At 43.3% G+C, this 27,877-nt stretch overlaps 1 protein-coding gene across 1 annotated transcript in view; it reads left to right on the top strand.

Moving 5' to 3' along the window:
- Positions 1 to 23,134, top strand: part of GPR63 (G protein-coupled receptor 63) — a 49,650-nt gene extending 26,516 nt beyond the window's left edge. Inside the window, exons 2-3 of the mRNA XM_084831220.1 lie at positions 4,156 to 5,548; positions 22,906 to 23,134. Coding sequence (XP_084687346.1) covers positions 4,305 to 5,548; positions 22,906 to 22,909 — 1,248 coding nt within the window. The 5' untranslated portion in view covers positions 4,156 to 4,304 and the 3' untranslated portion in view covers positions 22,910 to 23,134. The remainder of the gene's footprint in view (positions 1 to 4,155; positions 5,549 to 22,905) is intronic.
- Positions 23,135 to 27,877: the final 4,743 nt, after the last annotated feature.

The raw sequence follows: 27,877 nt of genomic DNA, 5'->3' as shown, positions 1-27,877 counted from the left end.
CAGGAGAAATAAGAGCCTTCCTGAGTACCCAATTATATTTGTTTTTATGGTTAGGAAAAAAAATAGCCATGAAAGGCTTGTTGTAGAATGCATCAGACTGCTATTACAATCCATCAGTCTCATTTTTACAAAATAGTTGAAGAGCAGCAAATTTATCTTTTTGCTGTAGATAAACAATATCCTACTAATGAAATATCATGGAACATATAAAAAACTAAGGTGATGGTTTGAAGCTTTTGTTTTCTTCATTTTATCTAAATCTGATCATGTCATTCTGCTTTCCACCATTAAATATTAAAAGCATTAGGTACTTATAATTCAGCAGGCTTTGCCCTAGTTGTCTCAGGTAGCTTTTAGTCAAACAAATCCTGTATTTCAAACAAATCCTGTATTTATAAGACTATGTTTGCACAAGGTGCCTTTTAGGGTGCATGTGCACAGCAAACAGTCCCTTTGAAAGCAGAAATTCTATACTGCCCCCATTTATTGGCAGCTGTTGCAAGCTGACATATGATTGGTCCTTCTCCTGCATGTGAAAGGCAGAATGCCCTGATGGAATGAGCATATGCTAGGGGTCTCCAACCTTATGGAATTGGTGGACACATTTGGGATTTTGAAAGAGTATTGTGAGCGCTCTCACAAAATGGCTGCCATGGGGGCATGGCCAGTGACAAAACACTCATTTCCCAGAAGGCAAACCAGTGAGACTAAAAGGAAACAATTTTGCTCAAGAACCTTACTGCAAGGCAGAGGAGAGATCTAAGCTCTAAAACACAAAACCACAATTTTCAGTCCAAATAAAGATGGTGCTGGAAGCCACCCTTTCGCTTTGCAGCATTCCAGCTTTCCAATTAAAAAGAAAAGTAATTAAAGTCTTAAGAAACAAAATAAAAATCAAGAGGGGCAAGGGAGCTTTGCGGATGCCAAAAGAGGTGTCCCCCACGGTAATCACATTGGAGACCCCAGGCTTATGCTGTGTGTCCTGTCAAGGAAAATATTACCTTGATGACTCACCCTAAGTGAATTTTAACGGCATGATGCCTAGTTAGTGCACTTTGCTGAGTGAATAAATAAAGCATTGACTACTGGAAACAGTACTTGGAATCTCAAGTTTCTAGGAATTGGCAAAAATTATTCAGTTACCAGGTTTTGTGCAAATGTAGAGATTCTCTCAAAAGCTTAGATTCCATGATGTCTAATATCTCATACATCCTCACTGAGCCTTGCAGGAGCTACTTTTCAATCATTATATTCTGTACAGCTGCAGTGTGTGCCTGTGTGAGTAAAGGAACCATGTAGGTGGGCCATTTGTGTTGGTACTTCCCTCCCAATTAGCACTTTGCTGGGAGAGGGGAGGCCATTTAGGTGGGAATGATGCACGGGACTGGCTCCATTCATGTTGCAGCAGCTCTCACACACATCTCTCAGCTGCTTGGATTGTCCCCACAACAGCTCCTAAGCAGTTGGTGTGCCACACAGGTGGTTTAACTCAGGGGTGTGCAGAAAGTAGATCTCCAGATGTTTTGGACTTCAGCTCCCAGCATTCCAGAGCATTAGCCATGCTGTCAGGAGTTTCTAGGAGTTGAAGTCCAAAACATCTGGAGATCTACCTTCTGCACACCTCTGACCTAACTGATTCTGCATTAGATTCCATTCTTCGTTCTCCAGGAGCAAGGAAGTTTTTCCTTCCTCCCACTTGAAGATATTTCATTCATGCATATGAATTATAGTTTAGTTGAAGGACCAGCTATTCTTCAAAATTAAGCTTTACCTTGAATTGAAACATTTTAAAGAATAATCTCAGCAATATATGCTAGGTCTCCAGTTTCTCCATTTACCTGCCTGGTTATTTTTACTGATTGACTGACATATATATATATATATATATATATAGAGAGAGAGAGAGAGAGAGCGCGCAAATAATTGAAGCATATGAACATAATGGCTTGCCTTGTTTTCTGTTACCTGCTATTCTTTACCCTGAATTATTTGTTCCTGTCATGCTTCCTTTGATATCACTCCCCTGTGGGCTACTGCTGTTAGCATCTCTCCTCTCTGCTTGCTGCATTATTTGAGTCATAGGCCTTTGTAGGCCTCCTTGTCAGAATTTTTGATGATAAATTATTCCTCATCACAACTGAAAAGAGTGGTACAAATTTATTTCCCTTGCTGGTTGCAGATTGCACATTAACGTTTTGTGGGAAAGAATAATATTGGCTGAACTTTACCTATAACGGTATGCTTTATGCCAGTAAAGTTTTGAAATGTTCCTTTGTTGTTGTCCTAGTGTTTCTACCCCAGTTAATTATTAACATTAGTCCATACTGCATTAGCATTAATATCAAAGTAAAGTGAAATGGAAAACAAAGTGTATGTGTGTGTGTAACAGGTTAAACACAGCTGACAGTCATTTTAACTGCTGCTTTGGAAATGGCTTTTATTAAAAGAAGTTCAATTCTTGTCTTTTCCCAAGTGTAAAAGAGCATGTCCCTAAGTAAGTACTCATTATATAGTCAAATGGATGTCTTCTGATCAGTGATTATATAGTCTAATACATGTAAACAAGATCTTACCATCATGCTTGGCACAAGTAGCAACACTGATTCCATATTCATAATAGCATGGATTTTTTTTTATTTTTTTTTAAACCTTTACGTATAAGCATGTGTTGGTAAGATGGAAAAATGGTATCCTGCTTATGAATAAGACAAGGTGGCTATTGGCAGGGTATTAACTACTAATATTAACTGATCATTAACAGTCCACAGGGTACATACAGATGTTAGCATTTCACATAGTCACAAATATGCTTGATAGTAGGGAAATGCATGCACCATTATTCTTTGGAAGGTGACAGTTGTGTGGATTCCCTATTACATAGGACCCGTATGTTTCCCATCTGCTGGTATACCTGTACATAAAAAAAAAATGATGGAGAAACAATACAGAGCTTTTGTAATGAAAGTATAAACACATTTATTACTCTAGTATCACAATGAACATCCTCAAAAAGCTCAGTCTGTTACAAGAGAGAGCTGAACTTTAAACTTATATTTGACTGGTCAAAATATTAGATATTTAAGACATTTTTTAAAAAGTTTTAATTTTTAGAACAATAACAAAGAACAGAGCAAGCTATAGTCAAATGCATAAACACAGCACATAGTCAGACTATGGAAATTGCTACCATAAGATGTAGTGATGGCCACCAATTTGGATGGCATTAAAAGGGGGTTAGACAAATTCCTGGAGAAGAAGGCTATCAATGGCTACTAGTCCTGATGGCTGTATGCTATCTCCAGTATCAGAGGCAGAATGCCTATGTGCACCAGTTACATGGGGAACATGGGCGGGAGAGTGCTGTTGCACTCATGTCCTGCTTGTGGGTTTCCCATAGGCAGCTGGTTGGCCACTGTGTGAACAGAATGCTGGACTATATGGACCCTTGGTCTGATCCAGCAGGGCTCTTATGTTCTAACTACCAAAGTCCAGTCTTTCTTAGGAGCATTACAGAGCACCATGCTAAATCAGATGGAGACCGACCTACACATCCACAGTAAATGTTACTGACTCAGTAATTCTCTTGACTCTTGTGACCTGTGCCATATTTTATGTAGCACTGAATGCCTCTGCAATATGTGCATATTGCTTTTTGTTTGGAAAAGAAATGCTTCTCTCCTTTTCTGGAGACTATGGAATCTGGTGCCTTTTACCTTGCTTTCAGCCTGCCCATCAGAGGCTACAGTGCCTGACAGATGGCCTTGTGTGACATGGAAGCCAAATACAGGGTAGGGGTGGGGGGACAATGCAGATGCACCCCTCCAATTAAGCGGTGGGTTGTCCAGAATGTATAGCAGAAACAGTCAAGAGGACGTTGCAGTGCAAGGGGTGCCTAAATGAGGTCTATATGCACATGTATAATCCCAACTACTTGAAGAACGTCAGAAAAGTCCTTATCCTGGCAAGGGTTAACAGTTCACGCAGTCATTTGGGCTGCCTGTTTGCCTGTCCCTAATGTGACTCTGTGTGGCATAAACCTCCCCCCCCACACACACCACTTACTGGGTCTCAATATGCCTTTGTCCATAGAAGTGTCAGCAAAATCAGCAGTACTGTGCTCACTTTTAACTTTTAAATTTCTGTTTGATTTTTCAGAGAACTGCCATGAAGGGTGAAGTTCTACTTTCCCCCTGCTGGATATGTAACTACAATTTGGTCCATGGCCATGGATCATGACACCTTCCTTACATACTAAAATGCCTTGAAGCTTCTTTTATCTTTCTGCATTCTGCTCTGCTGAAGTAATGGTTGTTTCTGCAATGCTGACACCGGCTCATTCTGGGACGTTAAATGCAACTTTTATTGTCTATGAAAATGCCTACGCAAATATCACCACTCCCTACTTCTTGGTTCGTAGTGGCACAACACAGCCACTGAAATACCATTTGGGTGCCATGGTTACCTCTGAGATAACTACTCTGACAGTCAATAGTACATCTGCCCTTCCATTACAAGACTTCAAAAGCTTGAGCTTGCCACTCCAGATCATTCTTTCTGCCGCCATGATATTTATACTCCTAGTTTCTTTCCTTGGTAACCTTGTTGTCTGCCTCATGGTCTATCAGAAGACTGCAATGCGATCTGCTATTAACATTCTCCTAGCTAGCTTGGCTTTTGCAGACATGCTGCTTGCGGTGCTGAACATGCCTTTTGCTCTGATAACCATCATCACTACTCGGTGGGTTTTTGGGGATATCTTCTGCAGAGTCTCTGCCATGTTTTTCTGGCTGTTTGTCATTGAAGGAGTTGCCATTCTGCTCATTATTAGCATTGACAGGTTCCTTATAATAGTTCAGAGGCAGGATAAGCTGAATCCTTACCGTGCAAAGGTCCTCATCGCTGTCTCATGGGCTACAGCTGTCGTAGTGGCTTTCCCACTCTCTGTTGGGAACCCTAGCCTACAGATACCTTCGAAAGCACCTCAGTGTGTGTTTGGCTACACAACAAGCTCTGGCTACCGTACCTATGTGATACTGGTGGTACTGATTTCCTTTTTCATTCCATTCTTGGTGATGTTGTATTCTTTTATGGGCATCCTCAACACCGTACGGCACAATGCAGTTCGTATCCATAGCCACCCAGATAGCATATGCCTCAGTCAAGCCAGCAAACTTGGTCTCATGAGCCTCCAGAGACCATTTCAAATGAACATTGATATGAGCTTTAAAACGCGTGCCTTCACAACCATATTGATTTTGTTTGTTGTCTTCATAATCTGCTGGGCCCCCTTCACCACCTACAGCCTTATTGCCACGTTCAACAGCCACTTTTATCAGAAGCACAACTTTTTTGAGATAAGCACTTGGCTCCTTTTGCTCTGCTACCTCAAATCTGCTCTGAACCCCCTGATTTACTATTGGAGGATCAAGAAATTTCATGATGCATGCTTAGACTTGATGCCCAAGTACTTCAAGTTTTTGCCTCAGCTGCCTGGTCACACCAGGAGACGTATCCGGCCTAGTGCCATTTACGTATGTGGGGAGCACCGGTCAGTAGTGTAAAACTTGCAACAAATGGACCCTTGATTTTTTTTTTTTGATGTATGGTTGTTTTGGCAGATTTTTTTTTAATTGCTTCTTTAGCTGCCATATTTATAACGTTTGGTATGTATTCCAGTAACGTGTGATTTCAAGGAAGAGATCATTATTAGGCTTTGCTACTGCAGTATGACTAAACCACATTATTGGCCACAAGCCAAACAGGCTCCATGTTCATGAGGAAAGAATGATGCATGCAGACAGAGTTTTCTGTTTGTCACAGGCGTTTCTGTTGCTGAAGAGGCAAGCTGTAATTCAGGCTTGCTCTTCTACAGACAACGAACAGCAGTGAAAGCTTCAAAGAGACTCCTGCTACATGTACAGTTCTCCCCTGCATACATGTGTAGCTGTCTATGGATTGTGGCCACTACCTCCAGGGTTCTTTGGTGGGGAAGAAGACCTATTTTTAATATTTGAATATTTGTTTGATGCTTAAAGACTGCAGATCCATTTAATTGTAGATGTTTTTAATGCTGCTCTTTTACGGTACATTTAGCTGGACTTTTTTTTTTAAGTAAATGATGTTGCTGCTTTATGACAACACTAGAGCCAAAAAGTCTCTATTTAACTTAACATTTTTGAGAGTTGCAGTAACATTAAAATAGATTCTACTATCTTTGTGCACTTTAAAAAGAACTGTTTGGAGGTGGGGTGGTGTTTTGTGTGTTTTTTGTTTCTTCCTGCAAGGATATGATTTTTATCCAACTTTTGCAGTGTTTCATTAAACAACATTGTTACAAACTTTGTTTTCATAACAACAGATTTACAGTTTCTGAGTATACTTTAATCTCAGAAGTATCCAGTGCATTAAGTGAAAATCTGGTAGTTAAATGAAGAATTATATGAATATTCAGTGCGATCCAGAGAAAGTTAAATATGCTTATGTCATATTGAAATTGGAAAAAAATTAAACCCATGAATTTCAGTTGCTTAAGCACATGAGACTTGGCTTGGGGTCCTACTAATTTTAGCGGGATGTAAACCTAGCTTAAATTCCAGTGGATTGTACCTGTTTGATGTCATAGGCCAAGTCCTGGCCAAAGGAAAGTATATTGCTTTTTTTTTTTTTTAAGTATAAAAGTGCTGGGATCCAAAGAGCTACTTTAGGAGTATCCTAGATAATGGTCAGTGGAAATTTTGGCTTCTTTTAAAATGCCAGCTCCCTATTCCATTCTAGAAATTGCTTTTTGAAACTACTCTAGATTTCAAGAGAGGTTTTTCATGTGGCATAGTGGTACAGATGTTTGAGAAATGTAAGTCCAACTCTTGCTTGGGATTGTGGAACCAGCTGTGCATTTCTTTGGAACTAGGCTAAAGCCCATTTACAAAAATGAAATATTAACATTTATTTACAAAATGTAGAAACTCCTACAAGGTGCAGATGCAAACTTGTATAATAAATTGGGACCATTAATAATATAATGATTTTTTCAGTAGGAGAGGTTTTTGGTGGAGTTGACTGGACTGCAAAACCTAAAAGGGTGAGAGTAAACTGGATTTTTCATACTCCCACAGGAATTAATATGCTATCTCACTTGCATTATGAACCAGACCTGATTTTTTCTCCCTCCTTTCTTCAAATCAAGATATTTTGAGGGGTTGCATCAATCACCAGCTTTGTCTGGATGTTTGCCCTGAAAACATCTGTTCCTGTTTGAGAAAAGATGAAAAAATGAGCAAATTTTTCCCTCAGGAATTGTCTTTTAATATTTATTTGCAATCTGTTAAATGAACTTAAGCAATGTAAACATATTAAAGCTAGCATCAATTCTGCTCTAGCTTACAATAGGGCTAGGTATGTTCTTTTTAAGAACACTCCTTTTAAGGACATTCTCCTTTTTAAACCACTCCTTTTGAAGGAGGTGGCAGCAAATGGCACAGCTGGAAGAACAACTTCATATGGGAAGAAGCAATGCAGTTCCTCTGAAAATGTCTTACGATATTTTTTTTTTTAATGTGTCATGGTAGAACACTTCATAGTCTGAAGCGGAATTGCTGATTCATAGCTGTCAATTCTCCTTTACTTTATTCTGTTTATTTGACTGCAGTGTGGATTCATTTTCTCTCTGAAGAGTAGCTAAACCTCCTATTAAAAATGTTATCACTCTTTAAGAAAATAACTTACCACTGCTGTCAATAACTGATACCATTGTTCTGTCTTCCAGAGAAATGCAATGTAATCTCTTAATTACATGAAGGGAATTCACATGTTGAAAGGAGCAGTGAGGCCACATCGCTGGTCCCGTCTCCAAATTCATGGTTGTTTGCCACAATATCCGCAAGTTGACTATGTACATCTGATCTAGAGAAGCTTCTGCATGTAGACCGCTATGCCTGCAGGCTTCCATAGGAGCTGGAACCCTGACCCATGTGTGGGTTCCCAGCATTGTCTGCATTGTCTGCATGTGTGGATGTAAGTGGACCTTGGGGGTGGCCCCAGAAGCACGGACCCACTGTCCTTTTCAACTGTGGCCCCCCTTCATGTGATTTAGCCCCCTGCATATGTTAGAGAAGTAATACAATGTAATGCTGTAAGACATGGGAAAGGTGCATCATCCGATAAAATAAAGTTTAGGGCTGTGGGCATCCATTAGTTTCTGGAAAGTGAAAAATTATTGAAGTTATAAAGCAGCAATGGTATACATAAACACTATCTCCCTCTTAGTAAGGCAGTTTTAATAGCTGTATGGGAATATATTGGGTTGTATCCAATGTTAGCCTTACTTAGAGTAGACCCATTGAACTGAATGAGACTTAAGTTAGTCATTACTAATTTAAGCTCCATTCATTTTGATGTGTCTACCCTAAATCAGGCTAACACGGGATGCAATCCATTCTCTTCACTGTGCTTGAGTGATCCAGGCTTGCACCTCTCAGTGTAATGGAGTTGTGTGGATTGGATCTCTTGCAGGGACTAACTCCCCTCCCTTTTTATCATATGCTTTTTTTTAATGAGTGCAACTTGGAGCAATAGATCAGCAGAGTCAAGAATATACACTGAGACATTTTGGACAACTCATCCTTGAAACTAAGGGATGGCTCTTGTGTTAAATGGCAGTGCATGGTATGCTCTGGCATAAATAGGTACTTCTATTACCTTGATTGGAAAAGTCCAATAGATTAGATGCAATATTTGATCAAACCATTCTTTTACATACCATATATCTCTAACTGACTAGCTGAGAATATAGAGCAGTATGGAGCTTGAGGGTATGGACTTGGACATCATGTGCAGGAAATGGAAATCTCCCCTTAAAGTTCCTGCATCTTTGTAAAGAAAGCAGTTTTCCTATGATCATATAAGCTATTCCTTGCAAACAGGATGACTTCTGTAAACATTAAGAACTTGTGCAGCCTGAGCCTATCACGTTGACTTGGAAGTAAATCTCACAACGTTCAGTGGATCCAGGTTAAATGTGCAGAATTTGGTGTCCAGTCCAAAATATAGCAACCCAGGAATCTCATCTTTCATTTTTTTTAGTGGCTTGGAAATGAGGGAGTGTCTGTTTCAATAAGGATGCAATCCTATACATGTTTAGACAGAAAAAAGTCCTACAGCTCCCAGCATTCCCCAGCCAAAATGCTGAGAGCTGTATGACTTCTTTTTGTCTAAACATGCATAGGTTTGCGCCCTAAAAAGTTCAGAGCCAGAGAAGGCTAGATAAAACTTCTCACACTATCACTCTTACCACCACCCCACTTCCATTTTTGTGCTCTGTATTTTTTCACTTGTATTATGTTTGGAAAGGGGAAATGTAAAGAGGACATTTGTGTTAGGGCTGTGAACCACTTCGGCCTGAAGCCCAAGCTCTGAGTTGAAGCAGGGCGCTTCAGGCTGCCAGTGAGGTGGGGGGGGCACGAAATGGGGCATTCCGAAGCGCTTCGGTGTGATCCAGAAGCCCAGCTGTTGCTGCCCAGCCCCCAGGTTCTTACCTGGATGGAAATACAGGAAGTTGCCATTTTTAAAATGGCTCCCCCATCCCCTGAAACAACAAAACAGCTGCTGGCACGCGTCCAGAGAGCCTAGGAGCTAGCGGCAGCAGCTTTCCCCAGCAGTGGCATTGGCAGCTCCCCCGATGGAGGCGCCACTCCCCCGGAACAAGGGCCCAGGTAAGGATCTGGGGGCTGGGTGGCATGTGGGGGGGGGTGAAGCAGGATTCAGATGTCTGAATCCCGCTTCGGCTTCGTAGGCTGAAGTAAATCGGGGGCGGGGATCAGCCTGAGCTGAATCGGGCCCACCCCAGAAGCCCAGAAGCGGCCTCTGAGTCCAATGGGGGGTCGGTAATTTGTGTGTCAGGAAAGCTATTTACAGCAAGCAGGCTGTATGTTAAAGGAAAAAGTAAGCATGCACAATTTTACATTTTAAACCATTTTACCTTGTTTTAAGCACCAGTGGCTCTGTTCCTTTTAACACGTTGCTTTAGAACAGTGCCTTGTTAATTTAGGATGAATTTCTATATTCTCCTAAACTTGAGAATCCATCACTTCTACTAGTAATTGGCCACATATGAAGTTTACACCTGTGTTTACAAGAATCATTTATATGCATTTCAGAAGGCAACAAATAAATATTTTTAATTTGGGGTGTAAATCAATCTGTTAAGAAATTCTGGGTAAGGACTGTATTGTTTTGTTTCCTTTCCAAATATATTTTTGCCTGAAGTTGTATGCTTGATATTACTGGGGAACAAAAATGGGGGAGTGGGTTGCAGTATGAAAGATCAATGTGAATGTTTATATATATATATATATATATATATATATATATATATATATATATATATTTGTAGTTATCTAAGCAAATTTCTCAAAGCTGTCACATTTGTTGTACAAATCTGTTGTACAAATCTGTTTTCACTGGGAATTCTTGAGGGATGTCATATATGCCTTGAGGGGATTTACTACTTTATGTAAGCCTTTTTGTTTATATAGAGAAAAATAGTGTGTTTTTGTGTTTCTCTTCCCCTCTGCCTGATATTTTTATAAGATTTGAATAAGAACTGTATTTATGTATAAGTTGTTGCCAGAGTTTAATGATCTTTCTATTGTGTGACATTCACCATTAGCAGTTTATGCAACATTGTCATCACAGAAAGACATATTAGTTTATTTTTGCTATGTGAAAACAAAGCACCAGAGTATGCATTTGTTGCAAGTGAAAAAGTGATGAATTTCTTAAACCTGTTTCTTTTAAGAGGTAATATTGGTCATTAATGAAATGGTTTACTTTTTCTTTTTTACACAAAATCAGTATACATAGGGAGACCTCATATGTAAAGTTTTAAACTAAAGTTGAACTTAAAGTTACGATGTACATATCATTTCCATGTGGGGGGGAAATGGAGGAAAACTAAAACAAGGGAAAAAATGAACTTTGTCTAGCAGTCCAGGAGGATTCTGCTACTGTTAACCAATTATGTCCATTCTTGAAATGCTGACCTATTAAAATGTTTTCATAACAATTCAGCTTCTGTGTCTTTGAAAAATCAGAAGCATTATTTTCAAGCCTCCTCATATTGTGAAGACTGGTGCTTAATGCAACTGTTATTTACATTTATAAAGACATTCAAACATACCAGTGAAATGTCAGGTGGGTGGAAGAGGTGAAAGAGAATTTGTGCATACAATTTCTGGTAAAGGAAAGATCATTGCCCCATTCCAGGAGTTTTCATTTCCATGTGGTTTCCTGTGCCAATAATCCATGGAATGTTTTACCCACACAATGCTCATTATGCCCATGTGGAGTTGACCCCGATGCTAAATAGGAGACATTCCCATCCGGTGTGAGGACACATCCATCATGGTTAACTCCTCCCACTATCCTGGACAGGCAAGGAACATGTGACCAGGCTTTTTTGCCTTGGTCCCTGGCCTCTGTGGCTCCTCCCAATCAGTTCATTCCTTGCCTTTCCCCGGGACAGAGCTTGTTCTTATTTCTCCTCAACTATCTTGTTTTCCAGGCCTCATTTTTCTCTTTCAATCCTCGTTCTCTCACTTAAGATTTTATTTCTGGTAGCTAAAACCTCTGCCAGTAGTGTTTCAGAGTTATCTACTCTCTCCCTGAGGGACCACCTCCTGCGTCCAGTAAGGACTCTATCACACTGGGGTTGGATCCAGCCTTCATTCCCAAAATTAACAGTCTTTCACAGAACTCAAGAAATTGTTCTTCCCTGTTTCTGCCCTAATCCTTCTCCCCCCTCTGAGTGGGTCTGGCACACAATGGATGTTAGAAGGGCCATCAAAATCTCCCTTAAGAGGACTGAGGAACTCAGACTTCCGAATTCCTTATTTATTTCCTTTCATCCAATGGCCTTAGGACAGAAGGATTCCTGAGCTACCCTTGCCAGGTGGCTCAAGGCATGTATTCTTGTGACCTCTGAGGGTAAAAAACTCATTAAACCCACACATGTTACAGCACACTCCACCAGGGCCATGGCTTCCTCAGCAGCTTTTACTACTAACATCCCCTTAGCAGAGATCTGTAGGGCAGCCACATGATCCTCACACCACACATTCGTGAGGCATTATAGGATGGACAAATACGCTTCTGCTGAAGCAGCTTTTGGATGTAGAGTGTTATAGCAGGTAGGGTCAACCAGCTTTGAGGCCTGCCCTATGGGAACAGTATTTATTTATTATTCATTTCATTTCTATACCGCCCAATAGCCAAAGCTCTCTGGGCGGTTCTTTTGTACATCCCATGATGGATGTCTCCTCACACCGGATGGGAATGGAAAGTTGGGTACTTACCATGAAATTCCATTCCAGTTCGGTGCACAGGAGACATCCATACCGAACCCTCTGGCAGGCTGATCACACCTGTTGATACTAGTATTCATTACAATTTTTCTCACAGAGTGTACCAATACCCATAGAGGGGTTTCCCCTTTTCCTTTCTAACTTCCATTTTTTTTACTTACTACAATAATGGCTCCTCAATAACTACTCTGTCCAAATGGTTAGCTAGAAAAGAACTGCCTGGGAGAAGCCACAGAGGTCAGAACCAAGGTAAAAAAAAAAGCCTGGCCACATGTTCCTTGCCTGTTTTAGGTGGGGTTAGCCCATGATGGATTCGGTCTCCTTCATACCAAATTGGAATGGAACTTCATGATAAGTACCCAGCTTTCCAGTTCCAGGATGTGCTGAGCTCCAAGGGCTACTTCATACACTCTAAAAATTCTCCACACACATACACACACATGAACATAGGACATTGCCTTATACCAGGTTGGACTTTCTGATTATTTAATACATTTCTATATTGCCCATTAGCTGAAGCTCTCTGGGAAGTTTACCCTTCTAGCTCAGTACTGTTTGCTCTTAGTGACTGGCAGAGGTCTTCCCCATTACCCGATTCTTTTACACAGAAATGCTAGGAATTGTACCTGGAACTTTCTGCATGCAAAGCATGTGCTCTACCACTGGACCCTTTCCAAAGAAAGCAAAGCAGTCCTCTTGACACAACAGCATGGAAGAAGTAACTGATAAGCCAGGACAATTATATTGATAAGTGGCATTTCTCAGTAGCACTGTTTTATTTATTTATTTATTTATTTATTTCATTTCATTTCTATACCGCCCAATAGCCGAAGCTCTCTGTCCATCTTAGGCATGATAGGAAGGGGGAAGGCTTCTATAAAGGGCATCATTGACTTGATGAACCTGTCCACTCACACGAAGCTGTGTTACACGCGTGCGCACACACACGCTTACCATATTTAAAAATATAAGCTTATCAGCGTGGTCATACGCCCAAGTGGTGCCTTCTACACCGCCTCTATGTGTGGAAGAGTGCATGAACGAATCTTTTGTTGTTTCACCTAAAGTAGAAGTGTTAGCTATAGCTGAGTAATTAAAATTGCTTGAAGTAAACAGAACATATGCCAGTGTCAGGGTGGAAACTGAGCCGATAGAACCCCAGAGCAGTTCTGATTCTGAGGAGGATCAGCAATCCGTGGGAGAGGAGCCAGCTCATCCTTCACAGGCACAGCAGCTGGCAGAGATTCCTCCTGCCGGCATTCCTGAGATAGATAGTGATCCTGGCAGTGAGAGAGTGTGGGAGGGGGGCTTGTTAGACGCAGGGAGCGACGAGCGATGGAGGGCGCAGAAAGGAGGCGTAGCGCCCATTTGGCGCGCAAGCAACGGCCACCTCCCGTGTACCCAAGGGAAAGAGGGAGGATCTCTCCCTAGCCCTTAAGTTCAGGGTCTTCAAGTGATTCTCCTTCAAAAGGGGATCAACTGCCTACTCAGAGCATAGGTTACTCTGCTGTTCATTGCGTAGTCGCTGGTGATTAGCATCTGAAAGAGTTATTAAGTTGTAAGACGATTAAAGCCTTGAAAAGAATCCTTTCATCTGTGTCTTGAGTTGGCTATTGGAGTGTACTGAAAGAGGCTGCTAGGGCGCTCCTGACAGCCAGAGGCATTCATGCTGGGTATGATTCATTTTCCACACAATACAGTGACCTTTATGATTCACTCAACTTTCTGTTTGGAAGCGATACATTTGTTTTCTGAGTATTGGGAAAGGTAAGAATTATTTTTATAGTGGTAAGTGGCCTAGTTACCTCTAGTGAATTACCTCTAGCCTACCTCCCATTATAAAATGGGATTGCACTGGAAGTAGCCTGGTTGTGGTATAACTTGGGGAAGGGTGGAAGCTACCTTGGAGTATATGCTGGAGAATACAATGTGTGTGTAGAAGCCTGAAACCCTTAAAGTTATGAAGCCATAGCGTACCAGGTAATAATCTGGCTGCATCAGAGGGAGAGATAAGAGGCACTGTCACTCCATTGGTTCTGCTGATAGATCATTCCAGTTGGTCATTATAAGAACTAATATGTGCATTTAAGAACTGGTGCTTGAGTTTACATGTTTTCCTTTTCCTCTTCGCTTTTTTTCTTTTGAGTCATGAATGGATTCCATAATAATGAATGGATTCCATGAGCTGCTTCCTGAGGTTAACAGCTCATAGGATTGGGGTTCTTAACCCATACTGTCCATTCTGTCTCTTTGTAGCTGAGGCAAATTAAATAACATTACACACCTTCTAATCACAAAGTTGTATCGTACTCTCACACAATTGTTTTCTTTAGACTGATGTTATGCCAAGGGAGGAAACGGGTGCGTTGCATGAAAGAATGCATTTCTGAACGGAAGCCTTCTAGAATAATTGATTTTCTTAATCTTCTAAGAGTATTTTATATTGTTGAAGGCCTTTTCTTTCTAAGTGGCTGCAAGGTTTTAATTACACAATGACATCTCCTGAATTAAAATGATCACCTGTAGCATCCCATATTATAGGGCCACAGTTGTTAAGAGTAACCGATGAATTTCATTCTGCCATTATAACCAGAAATTAGGGGGACTATAGGTTCTGTGGCCTATAACCAGAAAATAGCTAATAGTTGTCTGAAACTTGGCAGTGTAGGGGAGGGTGTTTGGTAGTAGTGAAGCTGAAACCAGCCACAGCACAGCATAGGATGCCATACCATATGCATATTGCCTAAAAATCTGTTAAGTCTGTGGCCCTTAACAGGTGTAATTTCCTAGCATTTTGTAACTTGAGTGGGAAGCCCTTAATAAAACATGTTAAAACAAAAGTTTTTTTGTTAATTGAATACATGCTTCAGCAACACCACTAAGAACCTTGGTATGGAAAACGTGGAACCTAGTAAATCCCCTTCTACATACAGTCAGGGCCAGAAATATTGGAACAAGGATAACTGTTTTGGCAGTTGGCCCCTGTATACCACCACATTGAAGTTGAAAGGAAACACACCCAGATGGGAGCCAAGTCAGGACTGTCAGCTGTAATTCGAGGGGTTTGGCAAAAGTGGGGCACTAACCATTCAGGAAGGACAGCCAGGGGCATACACACACACCCATCGCTGGTGGCTCATAAGTAATGGAACGAATGGCTGACAAACAGCTGCATGGCCAGGTGTGGCCTGTTTCCTGGATACCCCATGACCAATCAAGCAGATAAAAGGCCTGGAGGTGGTTCTGAGTGTTACATTTGCATTTGGTAGCTGTTCACTGGAACTCCCAACATGAGGTCCAAAGAGGTGTCCATGCGAGTTAAAGAGGCCATCATTAGGCTGAGGAAACAAAATAAACGCATCAGAGAGATAGCAAAAACAGTGGGAGTGGCCAATACAACAGTTTGGAACATCCTGAAAAAGAAGGAATTAACTGGCAAGCTCAGCAACAGCAAAAGGCCTGGAAGACCACAAAAGACAACTAAAGTGGATGACCGCAGAATTCTGCTCATGGTGAAGAGGAACCCTTTTACAACATCTAGCCAGGTCAAGAACACTCTTAAGGAGGTAAGTATGTCATTGTCAACATCTACAGTCAAGAGACGGCTTTATGAATGTAAATACAGAGGCTTCACAACAAGGTGCAAACCACTGGTAACACTCAAGAACAGAAGGGCCAGATTAGCCTTTGCCAGCAAACACCTTAAAAAGCCTGCCCAGTTCTGGAATAAGATTCTTTGGACTGATGAAACCAAGATTAACTTGTACCAGGATGATGGGAAGAAAAAAGTATGGATAAGGAAAGGAACAGCTCATGATCCAAAGCATACCACATCTAGGGATGTCAGAGAATTCCGCCAAGATCTTGGTGAGGCCGAATGCCAGTGCATTCGTCCCCCCGAATTCCATGGCAGAACGAAGCCCCCCCACCCCGCAAAAGCCACGCGAAATGGGACACCTACCTGCTGCCGTTCGCGCTGCTTTGCGAATGGTGGCCGCGGCTGCAGCTGCCATTTGCTTCTTCATTATAGCCGTGATAGGCTACGTAAGTATTTACGTAGTCTATCACGGCTAATGCAGGGATGCCATTTGTGTCCCTGCGGAAGCCGTGATAGGCTGCGTAAGTATTTACGTAGCCTATCATGGCAAAAAAAAAAGGGAACGCAAATGGCGGCGGCTACAGTGGCCGCCATTTGCGTTCACTTTTTTTTGGCCGTGATAGGATATGTAAATATTTACATAGCCTATTACGGCAAAATAGAGGGGCGCAAATGGCATAGTGGCTGCCATTTGCGCCCATCTCTTTTGCTGTAATAGGCTACATAAATATTTATGTAGCCTATCACAGCAAAATACAGGGACGCAAATGGCGGCGGCTACGGCAGCCGCCATTTGCGCCCCTGTGCAGGGCAGGCTGCCCTGTGATACTCTTACGAGTCCCCTGGACTGCAAGGAGGTCAAATCAGTCAATCCTAAAGGAAATCAACCCTGACTGCTCATTGGAAGGACAGATACTGAAGCTGAAGCTCAAATACTTTGGCCACCTAATGAGAAGAGAAAACTGCCTGGAAAAGATCCTGATGCTGGGAAAGATTGAAGGCAAAAGGAGAAGGGGATGGCAGAGGATGAGATGGCTAGATAGCATCACCGATGCAATGAATATGGACTTGAGCACACTCCGGGAGAGAGCGCAGGACAGGAAGGCCTGGCATGCTATGGTCCATGGGGTCACGAAGAGTCAGACACGACTGAATGACTGAACAACAACAAGGAGGCTGCCCAGCGGCCGGATGTCCAGCTGCGGGCGGCCCCGGCCGGTGGCTCAGCAGAATCGCTGCGGAGTGGAGCCAGCCGGAGAGAATTTCGGGGGGAGGGACGGAGTGCCTCCCCCCCACCATGAATGTCACCCTTCAAAAAGGTAAGTGACTTTCGTACATCCCTAACCACATCATCTCTCAAACATGGTGGAGGCAGTTGTTATGGCATGGGCATGTATGGCTGCCAATGGAACCGGGTCACTGGTGTTTATTGATGACCTGACTGCTGATAAAAGCAGCAGGATGAATTCTGAAGTGCATAAGGCTATACTTTCTGCTCAGATTCAGCCGAATGCTGCCAAATTGATAGGACGCTGCTTCATATTGCAGATGGATAATGAGCCAAAACATACAGCAAAAGCTACCCAAGAGTTTCTCAAGGCAAAGAGGTGGGATGTTCTTCAATGGCCAAGTCTGTCACCTGATCTCAACCCAATAGAGCATGCTTTTCACTTACTGAAGACAAGACTGAAGGCAGAAAGACCCACAAACAAGCAGCAGCGGAAGGCAGCTGCAGTAAAGGCCTGGCAAAGCATCTCGAGGGAGGAAACTCAGCCTTTGGTCATGTCCATGGGTTCCAGACTTCAGGCAGTCATTGACTGCAAAGGATTTTCATCCAGGTTTTAAAGGCGATCCTTAAGTTTGAAATGATGTTGGTTTGTTCCATTACTTATGAGCCACCAATGATGGGGGGTGGTGTATGCCACTGGCTGTCCTTCCTGAATGGTTAGTGCCCCACTTTTGTCAAACCCCTTGAATTACAGCTGAAAGTCCTGACTTCGCTCCCATCTGGGTGTGTTCCCTTTCAACTTCAATGTAGTGGTGTACAGAGGCCAACTGCCAAAACAGTTATCCTTGTTCCAATATTTCTGGCCCTGACTGTAAGCAGAATGTACCCCATCTTTTCCATGAATGCTAGTTCTGTACCATCCTACTCCTCATGAATCTGCCCTGTGTTGTTCCAGCCCTTTCTCTTTATTTTGAAAACTAATTAATATTGCATTTGGAAATTATGTGATTAACTACCTCATTTCATTAACAATTTGTATAACGTACTCTCAGTGTAGATTTTAGATTTGGTTGGCCCAATTTGGAGACATATTGCATTACAAGGAAAGATAGTCACTTGTTAATGTGGAACTGAAGATCTCTCTTGTTGCTGTTGCTCATAGAAGGTTGGTTCTACACTGATCCTAATAAGCACTCTCATAGGAATTCATTATTTTGAAACCCATACCTAATAAGAGATGTTTTGTGCTTTTGAAATTCCAACTAATTTCCATGAAGGCCACCATCACTAAGCAACAGATTCTGTTTTGTGTCTCTAGAGGCCAAAGGCTATAGTGCCTATATAATGTGAATCACAATTAAAGGGAGATAAAGTTATGAAAGATGGCAACTCTGGAAAAATATAATACATCATTCTGAAGTGCTCTCTGTTTGTTTTAGATAAAAAAGTTTATAACAAAAGTTTGTTATAAGACTAATACAGTCTTATAAGAACAGGAGTGATAAGACTGTAATTTAAAAACTGATCCTACTTGTGAACCTGCCATTGGTTGAGCTATGAAGTCATGGAAAATGCATGAATATTTTAACTTCTGAATAGGAAAGACCAGTCAAGAAATTATTGCAATGTATGTATAGATTCTATGAAGAAAGTGGAGAAACTGGTTTGGCCTGGGGAAATTTCACAAAGGAACAAGAGACAGATGGGCCTGTGTGATGGAAGGAAAGCAGAGGTCAAAGCAGGAAGAAGGGCTGTATTTGAGTAGAAACCTATGAACTAGAAGAACTTGGGAAGACAAGGAGGCAACGCCTACACCAGAGACAGGTGAAGGAAAGAAAGGATACAATAGACAATAAGTTGAGAAGGAGAAAACTGATGGGATGGAACAACGGAAGTGGCAAAGGGTTAGAAAAAGACTACACAGGATTAATGGAAGAGTAGACTAGTTGTGAAGAACAGGAGAGGCTAATGCACATTTTCCAGATGGTAATTAGAAAAATGACATCAATACATTTATATTACATTGTTGTTCAGTCGTGTCCGAATCTTCGTGACCCCATGGACCATAGCATGCCAGGCCTTCCTGTCCTGCGCTCTCTCCTGGAGTGTGCTCATGTTCATATTCATTGCATCGGTGATGCTATCTAGCCATCTCATCCTCTGCCGTCCCCTTCTCCTTTTGCTTTCAGTCTTTCACAGCATCAGGGTCTTTTCCAGAGAGTTTTCTCTTTGCATTAGGTGGCCAAAATATTTGAGCTTCACCTTCAGTATCTGTCCTTCCAATGAGCACTCAGGGTTGATTTCCTTTAGGATTGACTGATTTGACCTCCTTGCAGTCCAGGGGACTCGTAAGAGTCTTCTCCAGCACCACAGTTCGAAAGCATCAATTCTTCGGCTCAGCCTTCCTTATAGTCCAGCTCTCACAGCCATACATTACTACTGGGAAAACCATAGCTTTGATTAGACGGACCTTTGTCGGCAAGGTGATGTCTCTGCTTCTTACTATGCTGTCTAGGTTTGCCATAGCTTTCCTCCCAAGGAGCAAGCGTCTTTTAATTTCATGGCTACAGTCACCATCTGCGGTGATCTTGGAGCCCAAGAAAATAAAATCTGTCACTGCTTCCATTTCTTCCCCTTCTATATGCCAGGAAGGGATGGGGCCAGATGCCATGATCTTAGTTTTCTTAATGTTGAGTTTCAAACCAGCTTTTGCACTCTCCTCTTTCACGCTCAACAAGAGGCTCTTTAGATCCTCTTTGCTTTTTGCCATTAGGGTGGTATCGTCTGCATATCGGAGGTTGTTCATAATTCTCCCAGCAATCTTAATTCCGACCTGTGATTCATCCAACCCGGCGTTTCTCATGATGTACTCTGCATATAAGTTAAATAAGCAGGGTGACAAAATGCAGCCTTGTCATACTCCTTTCCCAATTTTGAACCACTCGGTTGTTCCATGTCTGGTTCTTACTGTTGCTTCTTGTCCCTCGTACAGGTTTCTCAGGAGACAGGTAAGGTGGTCTGGTACTCCCATCACTTTAAGAATTTGCCAGAGTTTGTTGTGATCCACACAATCAAAGGCTTTAGCATAGTCAATGAAGCAGAAATAGACGTTTTTCTGGAATTCTCTTGCTTTCTCCATGATCCAGCGAATGTTGGCGATTTGATCTCTAGTTCCTCTGCCTCTTCGAAACCCAGCTTGTACTTCCGGTAGTTCTCGGTTCGCATACTGCTGAAGCCTAGCTTGTAGGCTTTTGAGTATAACCTTGCTGGCATGTGAAATGAGCGCAATTGTGAGGTAGTTTGAACACTCTTTGGCGTTGCCCTTCTTTAGAATTGGAATGTAAACTGACCTTTTCCAGTCTTGCAGCCATTGTTGAGTGTTCCATATTGAGTGTTGAGTGTTCATATTGAGTGTTCCATTGTTGAGTGTTGGCATATTGAATGCAGCACTTTAACAGCATCATCTTTTAGGATTTTAAATAGCTCAGCTGGAATACTGTCATCTCTGCTAGCTTTGTTGTTACTAATGCTTCCAAAGGCCCACTTGACTTCACTCTCGAGGATGTCCGGCTCAAGTTCAGTGACCGCACTATCATGGCTATCAGGGACATTCAGATCTTTCCTGTATAGTTCTTCTGTGTATTCTTTCCACCTCTTCTTCATCTCATCTGCTTCTGTTAGGTCCCTGCCTTCTTTGTCCTTTATCATGCCTGTCTTTGCACAAAACGTTCCCTTGAGATCTCCAATTTTCTTGAAGAGATCTCTAGTCTTTCCCATTCTGTTGTTTTCCTCGATTTCTTTGCATTGTTCATTTAAGAAGGCCTTCTTGTCTCCCCTTGCTATTCTCTGGAACTCTGCATTCAGTTGGATATATCTTCCCCTTTCTCCCTTGCTTTTCGCTTCCCTTCTTTCCTCAGCTACTTGTAAAGCCTCATCAGACAGCCACTTGGCTTTCTTGCATTTCTTTTTCTTTGGGATGGATTTGGTTGCTGCCTCCTGAACAATGTTACGGACCTCGGTCCATAGTTCCTCAGGCACTCTGTCTATCAGGTCTAATCCCTTAAATCTATTCCTCACTTCCACTGTATATTCATAAGGGATATGATTTAAGTCATACCTGAATGGTTTAGTGGTTTTCCCTACGTTCTTCAATTTAAGCCGAAATTTTGCAAGAAGCAGCTCATGATCTGAGCCACAGTCAGCTCCAGGTCTTGTTTTTACTGACTGTATAGAGCTTCTCCATCTTTGGCTGCAAAGGACATAATCAATCTGATTTCGATATTGACCATCTGGTGATGTTATATTATATAGTAATATACAATACTTATTACTAAGATGAATCTATCTTTCAAGTAGATTATCAGGGGCACTTGGAATAAAACATTTAAAACACCATAAAATACTTACTATATAAATATCAACTAAAACAGCAAATCTATTAGGGATGGATGGAACACTTCCCTTCCGTTCCGTTCTGTTTCCACTGGCGGGGGAGGCGCTCTGTCCCTCCCCCCAGAATCCTCAACGGGGGGGGGAGGTGATCCGGTCCTCCCCCCGGAATCCTGCCTGGCCGGCTCCGCTCCGTGGCCAAGCTGCAGAGCCGCCGGCTGGCTCCGGCTGCCTGCCCGCAGCCAGACATCTGGCCGCTGGGCAGCCCTGCAGGGACGCAAATGGCAACTGTCATAGCCGCTGCCATTTGCATCCCTGTATTTAGCTGTGATAGGCTACGTAAATATTTACGTAGCCTATCATGGCAGGGGGGAAAAAACCCAGTGTACGCAAATAGTGGTAGCCGCCGCCATTTGCGTACGCTGGGGTTTTTTCCCCCTGCCGTGATAGGCTACGTAAATACTTACATAGTCTATCATGGCCTCCGCAGGGACGCAAATAGCGTCCCTGCATTAGCCATGATAGGCTACATTAAGTATTTACATAGCCTATCACGGCTATGAAGAGGAAGTCTTGTGCGCCTTTCGTGGGGGGGGGGGCTTCATTCCGCAACGGATTTGCACTGGCATTCGGCCTCACCGAGATCCGTCGCGGAACCCTAAAATCTATAAAAGCAGCATAAAATAATATATGAGCAGAATAAAAAGAGATCAACGCGTTAAAAACCTTAGAAAAACAGGTCTTCACATGGTTGATGCCAGGTGAGCCTCTCTGGGGAGAGCATTCTAAAGCTGGGGGGCCAGCACTGGAAAGGCTGTCTTCCCAATAACCACCACCCACACCTCAGATGGCAGGAGAACCCAGAGAAAAGCCTCAAATGATATTCTCAAAGTACAGGCAGCAATGAGCAATCCTTCCAGTTCCCTCACCCCAAGCTATGAAAGGCAAGAATTGGGCGCAGAAATGAACCAGCAGTTAGTGGCATAATATGTTCGATACAGTTACCCCATTCTAGGTTTTTATATGCAGACCAGCTGGGCTTAGTGCACAACATGTTCCTGTGCAGGGAAAACAAAGCAAAATCTAGTTACAGGGTATTGCATAAAATAGCGTAATACATGTAGAATGATGTTGGTAAGGGACCTATAAGAACAGATCTCTTTTAAAGATGGGGAGTATGAACTGCTGTTCAATTAATAATATGCTACTATTGTATGTATGTTATGTATAGTTATCTGTGTAAAGGATAGAAAATTCATCACAAAAATGTATATCATTTTAGTAGACCAAATTGCTGTACCTAACCAACATTATTGTTGTTTTCCACATTCCAGATGATGACCAATACCAGTGTTTTTCTCCTGATGGTTTCCTTTTAACTCAGGAAATCAGCCATGCAGAAAATTGCTCCCACAATCTGTTGGCAGGATGAATGAACCTTCTCCAATCAGCCATTATACATAAGGACACTAAATATAGTCTAAGCTGCATAACACTGTGAGCCTGAAATATTCTGAAATATTTGTACCTAGTGCTGTGCTAAATAAGGTGGAAGCAACACTGATAAATCTCAGTGAAGTATTATTTATATCTAGCTAATTCCGATAGGGTGTCAGGAAAGATGAATGTCTAGGTGACCTTTTGAAAATGTAACAAGCTGCCATCATACCTGGCACTAATTGACAGTCTCAACAGGCGGATTTATCTGAGCTGAGCGCTCAACAACCTGATTAGCCCTGGATTGCAAGTCAAATGGATGTTATAAGGACTTTGAATGGATTTGTATCCACTGCCTCCTCCAGGTATTCTATCCCAGTTTTAAAGCAACTCAAAAAACCTAACACTCCCACATTATACATTATTGTGCTGCCAGAACTATTGGGGAGATACGATTATGCTTAACTCTTGAGGGAAATGGGAACATGCCTAATTGAAAAGTAGGTTAAGTTTAAATAACTTGGATTTTAACAGATGTGACAATCCTATAAATCAACATTAGTTGTGCCAGCTCAAACAATAGCACATTCTACACTAGCAAAGGCAACTGCTCACCAGACCCCCTCTCCAGGAGACCAAGGTTGCTGAGTGCATGTACTGGAGGTTGGGTCCGAAGGGCAGTCTGGGGATTCTGCTCGTGTACCATCCACCCCGCTGCACGACTGACTCCCTGACCGAGGTGCTTGAGGTGGTCTCTGATGTGCGTGTACAGTAGGGTTGGTGGAGAATTTCTCCACGAATCTTCGGGAGGCCGAGTGCCGACGCATTCGGCCCCCCGAAAGTGTTGGGGAAATTCTCCGCCGGCCCCCCGCCCCCCCCGGGATGGGACTTACCTTCGGCGAATGTCCGTATCGGCGGTGGGTCCCGGCGGCAGTTCGGCGGCGGTTCGGCAGGGTTGGGGGCGGCGGCCGGTTAGCCAACCAGCTGCCGCCGCCACCGCCATTGCAAAAAAAAAAAGTAAAAAAACAACAACACACACCCGTGATAGGCTACGTAACAATTTACGTAGCCTATCACGGCTAGATTTCCAAAGTCAAAATGGATCACCTCCCCCCCTGCAGGCGGATTCCCCATGGACCGGCAGGTAGGGAATCCACTCATCCCTAGTGCTGTCCCAGAATGCTGTTCCAAGTGATCTGGAGCCTGGTCGATCCAGTTGCTCCTGTGAGGCCTTGGCAAGGCACTTTGCAGATAAAATTGATTGGATCAGGAGTGCTATTCCATGCGCTGTAGATAGTTAGTGAGTGAGAGGCAGTCTGTGGCAAACCAGTTTTGTGGGATCGATTCCAGCTTCCTCCTTCTGACCAAGTGGACAAGGTGCTTTCATCTGTAAAGCCGACTACCTGCTTACTTGATCCTTGCCCATCTTGGGTCATTATGAGCTGCAGAGAGAGGCTGGGTGAGGGGATCAGGGTGGTGGTGAACACCTCCATTGAGGAGGAAGTGATGCCTCCTGCCTCTCAAGGAGGCAGTGATAAGACCACTCTTAAAAAAGCCCTCCTTGGATCCTCAAGTCCTGAACAACTTTTGTCCAGTTTTGAATCTGCCATTTTGGGGCATGGTGATTGAGCAGGTGGTGGAGATGCAGTTGAAGGCACACTAGGAAGAAGCCAATTATCTAGATCCATTCTAATCGGGCTTCAGGCCTGGGCATGGGACAGAAACAGCCTTGGTTGCCTTGGTGGATGATACAAGGAGGGCTTTGGATAGGGGTGAATGCTCCTTCCTTATTCTCCTTGACCTCTCAGTGTCTTTTGATACCGTTGACCACAGTATCCTCCTGGACCACCTGGAGGAGTTGGGCATTGGAGACACTGTATTATGGTAGTTCTGGTCCTTCCTCTCCAGCAGGTACCAGAGGGTAGCACTGGAAGAGGAGGTTTCAGACCCGTGGCCGCTCACTTGTGGGGTGCCACAGGGTTCCATCCTCTCCCCAATGCTATTTAACATCTATGTGAAGCCGCTGGGGGCTATCATCAGGAGGTTTGGGGTGCAGTGTCATCAGTATGCGGATGACACGCAGCTCTACCTCTTGTTCAAATCTTCACCAAGGTTGGCCGTAGAATCCCTGTCCAAATGTCTGGAGATGGTGAGTGGCTGGATGGGGAGGAATAATCTGAAGCTGAACCCTGACAAGGCCGAGGTACTTTTGGTGGGAGACAAGAGGAGGCTGAGGGATGTTGACCTGGTGTTGAGTGGGATACGGCTACCCTTGAAAGATCAGGTCCGCAACCTGGGGGTCATTTTAGACTCCCAGCTGTCCATGGAGGCTCAGGTGTCAGCTGTGAGCTGGACAGCGCTGTACCAACTCCATCTGATATAGCGGCTGTGCCCCTACCTTCCCGACAATCTGCTCCCATCGGTAGTATATGCCCTGGTCTCCTCTCGTCTAGACTACTGTAATGCACTCTATGTGGGGTTACCCTTGAAGACAGTTTGGAAGCTACAGCTGGTGCAGAACACGGCGGCTTGCCTGATTAAAGGCAGCCACCAGCGTGATCACATCACTCCGGTGCTGAAGGAGTTGCACTGGTTACCAGTTGTTTTCTGGGCCAAATTCAAGGTGTTGGTTTTGACCTTTAAAACCCTATATGGTTTTATATCTCAAGGAGTGCCTCCAGCAACACCAGACAGGTTGCTCAACAACATCAGCCTCGGATGGCCTTCTCTCTGTCCCATCAGCCAGGACAACTAGGCTGGTGAGGACGAGGGAGAGGGCCATCTCTGTGGTGGCCCCCACTCTGTGGAACTCCCTCCCTAGGAAACTCCACCATGCCCCCTCTTTAATGAGCTTCTGCCACACATTAAAAACATGGTTGTTCAGGCAGGCATTTGGGGTGGGTTAGGGTATTTTTTAGAAATTCGATGTTTAATGTGGAATTTTATTGTTTTAAACTGCTGTATTATTGTACATCTCCCAGAGTGGCCAGGTGACTGGCCAGATGGGCGATTAAGAAATTTAATAAACAAACAAACAAACTGCTCCAGGCTGACAAACAGAAGGTTTAGGAAGTTTATTAGGACTTGGGAAATGTAATGTCCAGTTGATGGTATAACTTATTATTCTGAGTAAATGGCAAATGTATTTGTATTTGTATGGCAAATACAAACTTGTACATTTAGACTGGAGTCCTATACACCAGCGGTCCCCAACCTTTTTGGGACAAGGGACCGGTCTGTGGAAGACAATTTTTCCATGGACCAGGAGGGGGTGGGACTGGGCTGCAGTAGGGGTGTGGGAACCCCCCTTACCTTGGGTCCGCTGGGGGGGCAATCCGTTCCCCCCCCCGAATCCTCATCAGCCCTGGACTCGCCGCAGAGCTACTGGCCACGGAGCTACTGGGGTAGCGAATGCCATTTGCGTCCCTGTTCTTTGCAGTAATAGGCTATTACTGCAAAGAACAGGCTCCGGCTGGGGGCGGACTTCCGGCCACTGGGACGCAAATGGCGTCTGCGTAGCCGACGCCATTTAAGTCCCTGTTCTTTGTAGTAATAGGCTATTACTGCAAAGAACAGGGCTGGAGCCGGCCGGCAGCTCTGTGGACTTGCCATGGAGCGGAGCCAGCCAAGGCTGGCGAGGATTCTGGGGCGGGGGGGAGGGACGGATCGCCTCCCCCCCATGGACCCAAGATAAGGGGGGGGGGGTTCCCACATCCCTACTGTGGCCCGGTCCCGGGGGTTGGGGACCCCTGCTATAAACAATTACCTGATTTCCCATTGAAATCAGTGTGGGACTTACTTCTCAGTAGACATGTATCCTATGGGCTCTCCAGTCCCCTCCCCATCCACCAAAAGCTAGGCTCAAAAGACCATCTAGCTGTTTCTGTGTGTTTTAAATGGAGGCGAAATCACCTCCATTGTCCTCTTCTCTCTCTGCCTGGCTCTTGCTGGTAGGGCATAGGATAGGCGGAGGGCTCTGAACTTGAAGCCCTCTGTCTGTCAGTATTGCGCCCTAAAGGTAGCAATGTTTTTAAGTAGGGCTGTACTGCATTGATAAGGAACAGTTCTCAGCCATTTTATCTACCATGAAATTGGCAGTTTTGTTCATTTATATTTCAGGGACAAAGCCAAATTCTTTGGGTGGGGGGCAAGGGCGGGAGAATTGAAGTGGCCACTATTTTATTTTCCCCAGAAAGCCCTGTTCTGAGGTCCTTTTTCAATTTTGGAAAATTCAGAGTAGGTGCTGCTATAAAAAAAAAGGATGCCTCTTTGCCCCTTATTCATGGCCACTATTTTAGTGGACAGCAGTTTAATATCTACAGAAAAATGCATACTTTCCCAGAGTGGGTGGATTTTTCCTGCAGCAGCTCATTGTATTCAAGAGGTGCAGTGTTACAAACTCCTCCAAATAAAAGGTAGTGACTGAAGCAGGCTTGTTAAAAAATATAAAGTCACAGTGTGCTTTTCCCTGCTGTCCTATTTTTAAACCTGACCTGCTAGGGAAAACCTTTTTTTTACATTTGGATAAATAAATAAGAATATCTTGCAAAAAGATGCTTTATTTGAAAACAATCCAAAAGGTTTAACAGGCATCGGGAGCAGGGTGTGTGTGTGTAGAGAGAAGGGAATCAGAGATTAACAGTACAATCCAATGCATATCTAATCAAAATCAGCAAAATTATTGGAGAAACAAAATTGGGGGAGGGACTATTTCGAAAATCTGTTTCTCCTTGAATTCCTGGATTAATCTGATGAATGTTTGGTTGAATTACTGTTTCTCTCCAGCGCCTTCCATTAACTTGTGTTACTACAACAGACTAACGCAGCAACCTTTCTTGTTACTTATCCATGGTAATGACCAATATAGTA

Source organism: Heloderma suspectum, chromosome 1, assembly GCF_057233095.1.
Source record: "Heloderma suspectum isolate Gila_16-S chromosome 1, 16-S_ref, whole genome shotgun sequence".
In the NCBI taxonomy this organism is placed as follows: Eukaryota; Metazoa; Chordata; class Lepidosauria; order Squamata; family Helodermatidae; genus Heloderma; species Heloderma suspectum.
The sequence above is the reverse complement of the archived record's forward strand: the minus strand, read 5'-3'. Positions and strand labels throughout refer to the sequence as shown.